The sequence below is a fragment of the Magnolia sinica genome, chromosome 8 (genome assembly GCF_029962835.1).
Source record: "Magnolia sinica isolate HGM2019 chromosome 8, MsV1, whole genome shotgun sequence".
Lineage (NCBI taxonomy): Eukaryota > Viridiplantae > Streptophyta > Magnoliopsida > Magnoliales > Magnoliaceae > Magnolia > Magnolia sinica.
The window spans coordinates 33,188,328-33,200,661 of NC_080580.1; the positions used below are offsets into that span (position 1 = coordinate 33,188,328).

Below are 12,334 nucleotides of genomic sequence, written 5' to 3' on the forward strand. Positions count from 1 at the left end.
GAAGGAGTGCCCCCTATGCTCCGGGCCGACAATGTGATAGAGTTTCCAAAATGATCAAGCCGAGAGTGAAACTCCATTAAGGTCGATAACAAATGCAATTCCAATTCCAAAGAGACTCTAATAACCTAATTTGTAAAGTTGTACATTATCTTATTAATTAGATGTAACGTACTGTGATGAAGTGCAAATACAAAATCACCCCAAGACAAGACGCAAAGCATGAACGTAATGGTTTTATGTCATCGCATTGGTCTAGCTTATCATAGCTTTCATGGGCTAATACTTGGTACATATGGTTAACATATAAGTTTTCTCCTGATGAGCCGATAGATTTACCCCCACAAAGCTGGGATGTTTTTTGTAGTTGCATAAAACAAGTGTGCTAAATTATTTGGATCTGAAATTTTTTAAGGCCTGATCCATTCCGATTGCTACATTAAAAGCTTGTTGGCTTAATTTCTACACAATAACATTGTTGGGCTTTTCTTCCTTTATTTTGTGCGCGAGCGCGCATCACTCTTAAAGACCACAATAACATTATTGGAATGTTGGTGCCTCTAGGATGTATGGCAAGTCAAGGGCAATCATATGATATGGCTATTGTCCTCGGGTGCAGATGTTGCGTTCTCTGCTGTCCGTGGTTCGATCTGTGATTTTTTTGTGCTGCCTTAAGTTCAAATCAGCTTCAGCTTTAGATCTTCACAAGAAATAGGTTTCTGGAATGGAAAGTGAAGTGAAGGTAGTTTCTTTTTGGGGCAGATGCTGGAAAATATATAGTGAGGCTATCCAGGGGGTGTCTATCTCTGGGCATTGTGGGGTCGGGTTTTTTCTTCTTGTTGATGGTTCATGAGGTGGCTCTGTTCTGGAAGTGATATTTGGCTAATGTGTGGCTGCTTGACATCAATTATAATGTTGGTGACGATCGGTCCAGGCTACATACAGGTGGGGGCCATTGAGAGTGGGGCATCTGAATTGTTTGAATATAGCAGATTTTGTTCTAAGCTCAGTCGTTTGGGTGGAATGGCTGGGCAGATTTGGACTAGTTGTTTCAGAGGATAAGGCTACTGGTTTGTTGTAAAGGTAATAGCTTGTAAATGCAAGAAGGGTGGCAGCATCTGGCTGTGGGCATGATTGTAGCTTGTGTATCGGAGGAGTCGGGAAATGTCCCCTTGCTGCTGGTTCGCGAGGCGGCGATGTTCTGGAAATTATTTCTGCCCTTTCAGTAGCTGCTTGGCATCAAATGTCTTGCTGGAAAGCCCTGTTTTGATACGAAGAAAGGGTGGCTTTAGCTTTCTTCTTTGTTTTTTTCTTTATTTTCAGTTTTTCTTATTTCATGATATGAAAGGTGAGGCCTGCTCTTTTGTGTGGAGCCCACTCGAAAGTGTAGCTTGTACATCATCTATTCTTATTAACAAAGATTTAGGGGCATGGCCCTGCTTTTGAAAAAAAAAAAAAAAAGGGCAATCATATGAAGGAGCAAAATCAAGAGAAATCAGCCATACAGGCCGGGATGAAGGAAACAAAAGAAACAAGGCCTAATATGCATATATACTAATAACATTGATCATCTCCTCTCCTAATACAAATTTTATTAATAAATTCTATCACTTTCTTTCCTATCATCTACAACTTTTTTATTTATATTTTTTCTACCACAATCTTTATCCCATTTTATTATTTTCTCTTCCTATATATCAAAGTTTTTATTCATCAATTTCTCTCGGACTCATTTTCACTTGCTCTCCTGATTGGCACCCTATGTTTACTCTCTTCATTTCTTTGTATCTACTTACTACATGTCTCTTACCCATCAGTGTTTTTAAATTCCATGTAGCAAGATAAATACAATTCTCCTAGGCTAGCTTCTTTACCCACTCGCATCCAGAGTGGTGTGGAAATTAATCCTTGCTTGTTTTTGTTAACAAACGGCTATTGTTGCGACGAGTCACTTCTAGACGCTCTAGCCAACTTTTGCCCGTTTGTCACTACACCCAGGTTTTATTGTCACACGTTGCATACAGGGAATGCTTTAACGTGAGTTGGGAATGTCGGGTTTTCAGATTCATGATAAAAGCCATAGTATAAGTTTCAAACCGGTTGCCAATCTGATATAACCCTCCTCCTTAATCCAAGTTAGGAATCCGTAATGAGAGTGCAAAACTCCCTCTAGCTGAATGTGATAGGCTGTTACATAGGTTGATTACAATTAACCGCTTTCAAATAGTCTATTAGATAGGTTGATTTCAACAAGTTGATTACTTAGTTTTTACCAATTATTTGAGTGTTCTTTTTAAATATACAGTGGATAACTAAGATTGGGATCATCATGAGGTGGCCATGATGGAGTTTAAAGAAAATCGACTCAAAATACTTTAATGTTAGTTAAAAAATAAATCATCATCTATTCATATCAGAGGTCTTATACATTAGCCACGTTGTCAATAGGTGATGCACATAAAGGTAAGTGGAGAAGATGTATGTTAGCAAAAGAGGCCTTTATTTGTTTAGTACCAAAACAAGAAGACCTTTTCTCTCAACAATATTCAACTATAGATTTGCATATGCAATGCTAGGGTAGGGGAAGTTGTTTGTGAGGAGTATATTCACATTTCCCTTCATAACTAAGAGTACAGGTTAACATGGACTGGGAATGATACAGCTTCATCTCCATCACCAACCATGATCGTGTGCTCCCCTGCTGGCAAAACAAGGTAAGCTGTATCTGTCACCACACTCAAGCTCTTACAGACGTCAATCGAGAACTTCACCGTCTTGGTCACACCAGTAGGTACGAACACCCGTTTGAACTCTACCACTTGCTTAGCAGGGCCTCCAACCAAATCGGCAGGCGGCTTAGAGTAGACCAAGATGACGTGGGACCCATCTTGATGCCCTACATTACTCACTTCAATCTCAACGTTGATTGCATCGCCACATCTTGTCTCTTCCACCAACACAGACGGGCATGATGGCACAAATGCATTGGGTTTTAAGCTAATGTCATGGCAATGTTGGTGCGCCTTCAACTTCTTTGTAACGGATGATGGCGCAGATGTGAGCTTGTACTTGAACTGAGTGTAACTGAGCCCATAGCCAAATGGGTAGACCACCGGACCATCGAAGAATTTGTAGGTCCTCCCAGGGTAGCCCAAGTTATCAACTGGTCTCATTTGCATGGATGTCATTGGAAGCTTGGTTACATAGTCTGCAGTGTACCAAGTGATCGGTAGCCTCCCCCCTGGATTGTAATGCCCAAATACAACATCAGCGATTGCCCGACCGCCTTCTTGGCCAGGGTACCCAGCCCAGATGATGGCATTAATCTTAGGGTTGGTCTTAGCGAATGTGATGTCTACGCCTCCAGCAGAAAGTATGATGAGTACGACTGGGCCTGCGGCAGCATCGGCAACATCAAGGATCAGCTGAGTCTGGTAACCTGGAAGGAGGAGATTAGTCCGATCCAAGCTTTCGGCCTCGATGGATAGATCTAACCCAGCAAAAATGATGGTTGCATCTGCTTCCTTTGAGGCTGCCACTGCTTGATTGATGAAGGACTGGTTCTTGCATGCCACATCAACACACCCCATCTCGTGATGAACTGTTGCCAGTGCAGAGAAGGCGTCCAGGGGAGTCACATAGTGGCATGGAATGCCTGTAGTAATACCAAACCAACATATGAATGTGTGATGCGTTAGTGGTGCATTCCACACTATGGTATTATAGCAAGGTTGGTTAGTACGGGAAGAACAAAATATCCCTCCTAATACGGATGGTTTGCTAGGGAATTTTCCAAGCTTTTAATGGACTGGATGGTAATTAATGGGACCAAGTGAAGATGGACCTAAACTAGCCCAATCAGGCCCATCACAACCCTACAGTGATGGACACTTCATTGGTAATTGACCAATTAGTTATCATTGACCAAGAAGGAAATCCAAAAGGAACTAGGGTTTTTGGAGGGATAGCTCATGACAGTTGAATTTCACTGAAATAGTCTCCTGATGTTTGGACTACGTGGAACATGGGAAATTCTTGTTCGGAAAGATCTAAATCATGGAAACGAAAAATTAAAAATAAAATAAAATTACCGGCATAGTTTCCAATCATGGCTGCAGTTGCATTAGCATGTGGGCCCACCAGGACAAGCTTTTTGTACTTGTTGGATCTCAAAGGTAAGGTTTCACCCTCATTCTTGAGCAAAACAATCCCTTCCCTTGCAGATTCAGCTGCCAAGTCCATGTTCTCCATTGAACACACATCATCTCTTCCAAGCGAAGCAAATGTTGGGCTTCCATCAAAGAATCCAAGCCTCATTAGCACGACGTAGAGATTCCTCAATGCCTTGTCCACATCACTCTCTCTGGCCTTTCCTTTCAAGATTGCTGATTCGGTGAAGTTAGTATAGTAGGTTCCACAGTCCAAATCCAACCCTGAAATTTTTTTTAAAAAATGCAAAGAACCAAAAGCGAAAATTAATATATAATTAAAAAAAGATCTTGAATGCAATTTGAGTTATTGAGATTGGGAGCTTGCCAGCTTGGAGTACTTGAGCAACTGCATCCTCTGCTGTGTCGTTGAGCCATTTATGGCCATGATGAATGACCTCGATTGAATCACAATCGGCAACAATGTACCTGTGAAAATTTTTAAGATTTAAATATTAGTTGCATGGTAGGTTACAGTGTAACTAGTTTATATAAATATATATGTGTGTGTGTGTGTGTTGGGCTCGAATCCCCGATGCAACTAATTTCTTTCCTTTACAGATGTTTTTTTAAAAAGGTAAAATGTGCTCGAACCCACGATTCAACTAGTTGATTTGAGCATTTTGGATGATCTCATCTTCGATCTGGATTTTCCATTCATTCCATACAACAATGGGCAATGCTCTTGAAAAAATCACAATGATTGGATCATGCGAAGAAGTGCCAAATATATCAGGAAATGATTAACAAAATTGCTAGTAGAAATTTACAAGTTAAATTAACTAAGTGGAAAAAAATTAATTATCGATTTTCATAGCTGTATGTGGACACTTCAAAACCATTTTCATTTATATGATTGAAATAAGAAAATACCAACATAGCTTCTTGTTTTTTTTAAGTTTAAAAATAAATAAATAAAACAACATTACCCATGAAGATCCCATTCTCCTCTTATCGTTTGAGATAGAAGTTTTGGGTCGGCGCATGTGGGGATGCCGTTGACACGGTTGTAAGAGCACATGACGCTGCTAACGTCTCCTTCCTTCACACACATCTCGAATGGACGGAGGAACGTCTCCACCATGTCTTGCTCAGTCACCTTCAAAAAAAATATTTAAAAGATACATTTATGAGGAAGATTCAGGACATTAATTAGGGATACCATATCATGAACTTGCCCAGGCCAAGTCAGCTCATCAGTGGGCCACATTGAATTAGGGCAATTGGTTTCTTTTTCTTGCCTATCTTTTATCATTCGATAGCAGCCCACATATTGAACGGCATGCCTTATTTTCATGGTATGGACCAACTAGTGAAGGGAAGAGCTTAGATTGAGTAGTGATTACCCTTGCATCGAAGTGGTATCTATCGATGCCTAACCAGTTGTCGACGTCGTAAGCAGCATAATGCTTGCAGGATGCAGCAACCTTCAGTGGCCTAGAGTTCAAGTCCTTAGGATTTTTGTGCCCCGCGACATCTTGCAAGCCCCTAACGTAATTCACAGCATAGCGGCCCACGACGAATGGGTCTTCTCCTGGGGTCTCTGTGATTCTACCCCACCTGGGGTCCCTAACAACATTGATGTTAGGACTCCAGAATGTCAATCCAGCTAAACCTAAATTGTACATGGCCCTTGCCTCTGTAGAAACAACCTTCAATATGCAAGGAAAGAAGAACAACGTCATTAGCATAAGAACTCCAGTAGCTTATTTGGGAAATGTTCATTATTTTATATTTCATGAAATATATAGTGCTCCATCTTCCATTTGTTCAGCCCAACAAACTGTACACGTGGGACCCACTTTCTAGTTATCCAAACAGTTCAAAAGTGATGGGAGGTACGTACATAAAATCTCACACCCGATATCAGATATTGCTGACCATCAAATTAAGGTCTGATCTAACAAGCCCGACCAACTTATGGACTGGGCTTGGTCCTACTAGCTTGGCCCGTGGTCTGGCTTGGGTGTCTGCAGACGTGGCCTGGTCATGCCCGACCCAACCTGACTTAAAATGTATGTCTTATGTCCTATCAATATGCCATTCCAATTCTTGGTCAGGCAACTTATCCATCTTCAACGTAGACCATTGGTTCCATACCTCTAAGTTGTCCGTTTCTTTGTGCATGTGTGATCTACTTGATCAACATAAATATTAAGAACAATCAAGTGGAAAATAAAGATTTTATCACTTTTCAAGGTGGTTGGGTCGGGTTCGAGCCCAATCAATTATTTAATTTTCAATCTCCTTTTGTTGTGCTAGGCTCATGCTAATCGCGGCTAAACTGATCAGCCCATGGCCAGCGCTGGCTCCACCATTGCTGGGTCCAATGAAATTGAGAATCTTATAATACACCTTTGTATTAACCAATATTATTTCTAAGATTAGAAACAAAAAATTTTCTTAACATATTTACCTGCCCTATGGTTTTCCATAGTGACTCATTAAATGACGCCGCCGTGAGAATAACGGTTGGAAAGCTTGTGGCCCCCGGGATGCTATTATTATCGAAATGGGTACCTGGGCCTGTGTTGGCCACACCATGGAGAGCTTCTGACCACCATTCATACATTGGAAGTCCAAGCCTAGCCACCCCATATGCCTTGTTCCCTAGTTGAGCCACCTTCTCTGAAATTGTCATGCTATCAACCAAGTCCTTTGCTCTGATACTATATGGAAGTGATTTATCACAATATGCAAATTTGGCCATGTGAAGACCTAAAGAAGCGAATCTTGAAGAGTCACAAACATGGGTGAAATTACTGCTAGCAAGGTCACGATGAGGGTTATGATGATGACGATGGGCCTCGGTGGTCGTCCAGTCTTGTGGAGGAGAAAGAGAATCTGATGGTGCTAGAGAATGAGAATGGATTGGAGGTATGTTTCTAGAATTTGTAGAGATGATTAAAACAAAAAGAAGAAGAGAAAAGAGAGTAATGGCTGCCATTTTCATGTGGAGCAAGTGAGAGGAGAAAGAGAGAATTCGATATGGCTTTAGAAGGAGTAAGTTCGTGTATTTATAAGCATGCATGCGTGCATGGACATGCCATTTTTTCTACATGCTTTTTCTCTAAAAATAAATCTCATGCTTACCTACAATAACAATTTACTATTCGAATACAAACCAGAAAAACGACCTCTGTCTTTAAAAAAAAAACGGTGATAAGAGATTAATGTAGACATCGTCCAAAACAAACGACTCCAACAGATCCTAGTCAAAAGCTGAATTCACTTACTGCTCAATGAACCCCACAAGCAGAGATGGTCCGTTGATCAGAACCACCCATGTTATTGGTCTGATTCTCCACTAAAACCAATGGGATGTTTTAGACCAATGATTTTGGGAGTTGAATGTGATCCGTCGAAAATTTTCTTTTTAATCCTATACATATATAGCACTCGGTGTAAGTACCTTTTTTTGGCTCATGCAACGAAAACAATATGGATGGTTCATATATGACATTGGAAATAACTACCCATGATGGGTGGGCCACCATGCTGGCACTTGCAGGAGCGAGTATGCACGTGCAGGTGAGGAGAGGTTTCCTTTATTTTATCAAGCTAATCATAATTACCCACCTTAAATGTGATCTGCACGGTTCTTAAAGTGGGCCCACCATGAACATTCTCAGGCTACCCCAAATATCTGGCTCGATCAAACATACTATTCTAATGGTTTTCTAGTTGTCTGTCTTTTTAAATTTAGCTTGTCTCATCATCCAACTCACCTGAATATCATAAGCAATCCTTGAATAATATCCTCATACCATTCAGCATCTGAATTCTCACTAAAATTTCATGGAATTATGGGCCACATGAAAATGGCATGATGCAACAGTGGGCCACACAAGAATCAAAATGACGTAATGGTGGGCCCCAATATCTCTTTTGATGGAACGTTCCACTTCCACTTGAGTTTCTAGTTTTAATAACACCAGGCAGGCCATGTTTTGTTTTAACGGTGTGCACAAGGGAACCAAGCTCGGGTGATTTAGCCTTTTAAATTGACAAAACCCATGTGGATGAAAATGCGGAGAAAAATCCACGTGATTTATTTGATATACTAGCTTATCATGATGTTGATAGACATGCCCCTCGAAAACTGTACCCATTGTACATATGAGCGTAAATTAACGGAAATGGATTGGCTACTCCCCCGGCCACCAGCCGGGTGGCTAGTGGTCGGTGCTCTGTGGGCTCTAACATGATGTATGTGTTTCATCCATTCCATTCATCCATTATTAAAGATCATTTTAGGGATTGATCCCAAAATTGAGAGGGATATAAATCTCAGGTGGACCACACCACAGGAAAATAATAGTTATTGGATATCCACCATCAAAAACCTCGTAAGACCCACTGTACTGTTTATTTGACATCCAATCAGTTGATTAGGTCATATAGGCCCAGATGAAGGGCAAAAACAAAAATCATCTTGATCTAAAACTTTTATGGCCCCCAAAAGGTTTTAAATGGTTGATGGTCATTAAATAGTGTTTCCTGTAGTGCGGTTTAGATGCGATTGGAATACACCACCTTTTTAGTCTTTTAGCATAAAATGATTATGGAAAAATATATGAATGGCATGGATGAAACACATACATCATGGTGGGGCCCACAGAGCACAGACCACCAGCCATTTGCGGGTGGCAAGGGAGTAGGCGAGTAGGCAGTAGCCCATCCAAATCGCTGGGACGATCATCCAATATAACATTGATTTTTTAATGGGATGATTGACTGTTTTCATTTTTGACCGTAGATTAAATGTCTACCAATTGTGGATTTAAATAACCTTCCTAGCAACTTCCCACGCTTCAGATGTTGGAAGGGGTGGACTAGCCCTCCCAATTCATCTCCACCGTCCACTCACCGGATGTGGAATCTCCGTGTCCATGGGATCTCATGCACGAGTTGGAGGCTAGCGGGGGAGACTAACAATATCGGCGAATGGATAACGGTCCCGCAATCTTGCAAGGACTACGTGGGCCACTACATGTTGGGTCATCTATACCGTGAGGACTCCAGCGTGGTTGCTGACACCGCAGCGACCTACGCCGCTAATCTTATGCTGGGAGGTACGTGATGGAAAGGAGATATGGGTGTTCGACGTTGATGAAACCATGCTCTCTAACGTACTGTACTATGCTCAACAAGGATTTGGGGCTGAGCCGTATGATAATTCCTTATTCCATGATAATGGTGATGATGGTGGGATGGTCTAAAAATTAATCTTATAACCCTAGCACATAAAACAATATCCATGAGTTGTTAATTCAACTAGTGAACTACGTGATGGTTAGATAAACCTAGCTAATTCTAAAGGTGTCTAGTTTTCATGGTGAGGAACAAAGCAAAATAAAATAAAATAAAATTGGAAGCATGCCAAGCTAGAAGGAAAATTCTCATATATATTTGAACTGTCCACCTACCTAGCGGGCTCTATCTGACCAATCCAATGATCATGCCACATGATTTACATTTTGGGTGCAAGTGATTTAATTAATAATAAAAGTATTTCATTTGAATTATTATTTTTTGAAAATTGAATAACAGTTGGAGTAATTTTCACCTATCGGGCATCCCCACCGAGGATCTAATGGATGACTGCTTTAGATTGATCACATCACATGCAATGTGTCATGAATTAGGAGACAAATACCCCTTCTTGATTCTGCACCAGTGGACCACTTTAGAAATCCCCACCCAGGCCTTTTTTTTTTCCTGAAGCGTAGGGGTATGAAAAGTGTTCTCGTATTAGGTTTTTATTTTCTGTGAATTCGTCATTTCATTGGAATATCAGAACCGTGAAGGCAGTGGATCCTACCATAGAGATCACCTATGCAAAAATTGGAGTAATCTATGGATTATCTAGACAACAAAAGTACATTGAGTTGGATTGTAGGCTTTCCATTGATTTTGACGGTGCAGCCCATCTGTACAGTGAAACATCATGGTTTCCGCCCAAGATGCTCTTCATAAAACTTGCCACCATCTGCACGGCTTGGATGTTATAAACAAGTAGCACGTTACCTTCAAAAATAGCTCTGTATGCTAGACTTCCCATGCAACATAGTATGTGTGAACGTTTCTCTTTAAACATCATTTTGTATGATAAAGCATTCGGTGCTACGTTTTCAAGTAATCAATCTTCATACACGTGGCATACTACGACATCACTACCGTTTATTTAATGGGCCCTTCTGTGGATAGGCCATATGCCAAAAGCCTCACCAATTAGATGATTATATCCATAATAGTGAAACTCCCCTTCAATCTAGTTTGACTTTTGAGTTTAGGGCACGCCAAATGAAAGGTCAGTATTTATTACACAGTGGTCCGCACTGATAAAAGCCCACCATCCCACCACAATAAAAAGCCCACTCCTCTCCACATCTTTCTCATGATTTTGGTTCAAGCATGGCTTCAATTGGCTCGTTTCCTCTTTTGGGTGCTCCTTGTCATGGCTTTCCTGAGCCATGATGTGTGCCATGCAGCCCAGCACTTGTTGGGCACTGCTGATCTAGAGGGCCCACTTGCATCAACAACCCAGCGCTCACTCGCAAACGTTAACTTTGAAGCCAGGGCCCTCATAGGCACCGACGCCAATGCTAGTGCTAATGTACTACACCAAAATCGCTAAACTGGAACGGTTAGGATTTTGGTTCAGAAATGGCTTTAAGCCGTTCCTGATTCTAAACGGTAATGAACCGTACTCAAATTCTTTGCTATTATACTGTATTTCCACTATTTTGTTGGTGTGTCCCAATTGAGTGTTGGATCTTCTTATTTCTTTTATTATTGTTTTATTATTTTATTTTGAAACAGATGAACGGAATGGATTCGATTAGTAACCTCTGAGTGGACCCCACAAAGCCCGAGAGGCACATTGGTTTATATCTACCGCGGATTACCGATTCATTTTCAGCCTTTTCTTACGCCAAAAGCTCCCAAACCCTATTTCGGGTCCATTTCCATCTCCCTCTCTCGATCTCCCTCTCCCTCTCCCTCTCTCAATCACCCTCTCTTTCGATCTCCCTCTACCAATCTCAACCCTCTCTCTCTCCAGCCAAATCTGAAAAATGCCAATACTTCCAACCTGCATTTTGAAGAATTTCCTAGAATCCCTAAAATCCCCAATCTTTCTCGCTCTTCTCCCCTTCTTTTTTTTTTCAATCCTCAGTACAGCTAAGAAGTCTCTCTCTCTCTCTCTCTCTCTCTCTCTCTCTCTCTATTGAAGAAGCATTAGCCATAGTGGTCTCGATCCGCCCCCGCCTAGGGCCGTTCGACATGGACTACATGGTCCAGATTGGCGACCGTTAGATCCTCACCACTGTCGCCAAAAGTGACATTGATGCCCAAATGTGGAGGCGCGATGTCCGCCAGCTTTAATGTCCGAAGATCGCGTTCATAGGCGTTGATATCGTATGGGACTCGAAGAAGCTTAAGAAGGTGTGCCCCCTGTGCTCTCTGTCGACAATGTGATAGAGCTGCAGCCGATCATCGAGAGGAAACTGATTAAGGTCGATAACAAATGCAATTCAATCTAAAGAGACCTCTAATAACTGAATTTGTGTTGTGATATTATCTTATTAATTAGATGTAATGCACCAAGATGAAGTGCAAATACAAAAATCACCCTAAGACAAATATCAAGCAGGCCACACCGTAATGGTTTTATGTCATCGCATTGGTCTAGCTTATCATAGCTTTCATGGGCTAATACTTGGTACATATGGTTAACATATAGGTTTTCTGCTGATGAGCGGATAGATTTACCCCCACAAAGCTGGGATGTTTTTTGTAGTTGCATAAAACAAGTGTGCTAAATTATTTGGATCTGAAATTTTTTAAGGCCTGATCCATCCCGATTGCTACATTAAAAGCTTGTTGGCTTAATTTCTACACAATAACATTGTTGGGCTTTTCTTCCTTTATTTTGTGCGCGAGCGCGCATCACTCTTAAAGACCACAATAACATTATTGGAATGTTGGTGCCTCTAGGATGTATGGCAAGTCAAGGGCAATCATATGATATGGCTATTGTCCTCGGGTGCAGATGTTGCGTTCTCTGCTGTCCGTGGTTCGATCTGTGATTTTTTTGTGCTGCCTTAAGTTCAAATCAGCTTCAG

General features: G+C 41.3%; 1 protein-coding gene across 1 annotated transcript; it reads right to left on the reverse strand.

Annotated features, from left to right (window-relative positions):
• Positions 1-2,329: 2,329 nt before the first annotated feature.
• LOC131253952 (probable beta-D-xylosidase 5) lies at positions 2,330-7,618 on the reverse strand. Its single transcript, XM_058255042.1, has 6 exons — positions 6,622-7,618; positions 5,552-5,857; positions 5,135-5,304; positions 4,534-4,634; positions 4,089-4,430; positions 2,330-3,652 (listed from the first exon to the last, which is right to left on the reverse strand). The coding sequence occupies exons 1-6, from the start codon at positions 7,234-7,236 to the stop codon at positions 2,622-2,624; spliced, it is 2,565 nt and encodes an 854-aa protein (XP_058111025.1). The 5' UTR covers positions 7,237-7,618; the 3' UTR covers positions 2,330-2,621.
• Between the last annotated feature and the right edge of the window lie 4,716 nt (positions 7,619-12,334).

What these genes read in the sequence shown, in the direction of transcription:
- LOC131253952 (XM_058255042.1), bottom strand. Translation starts at nt 7,236, where the DNA reads ATGCATGCTTATAAATACACGAACTTACTCCTTCTAAAGCCATATCGA. An exon ending in TATGGAAAACCATAGGGCAG is followed by an intron (nt 5,858 to 6,621) that starts GTAAATATGTTA and finishes TGCATATTGAAG; the next exon opens with GTTGTTTCTACAGAGGCAAG. An exon ending in GGAGAATGGGATCTTCATGG is followed by an intron (nt 4,635 to 5,134) that starts GTAATGTTGTTT and finishes AAATTTTCACAG; the next exon opens with GTACATTGTTGCCGATTGTG.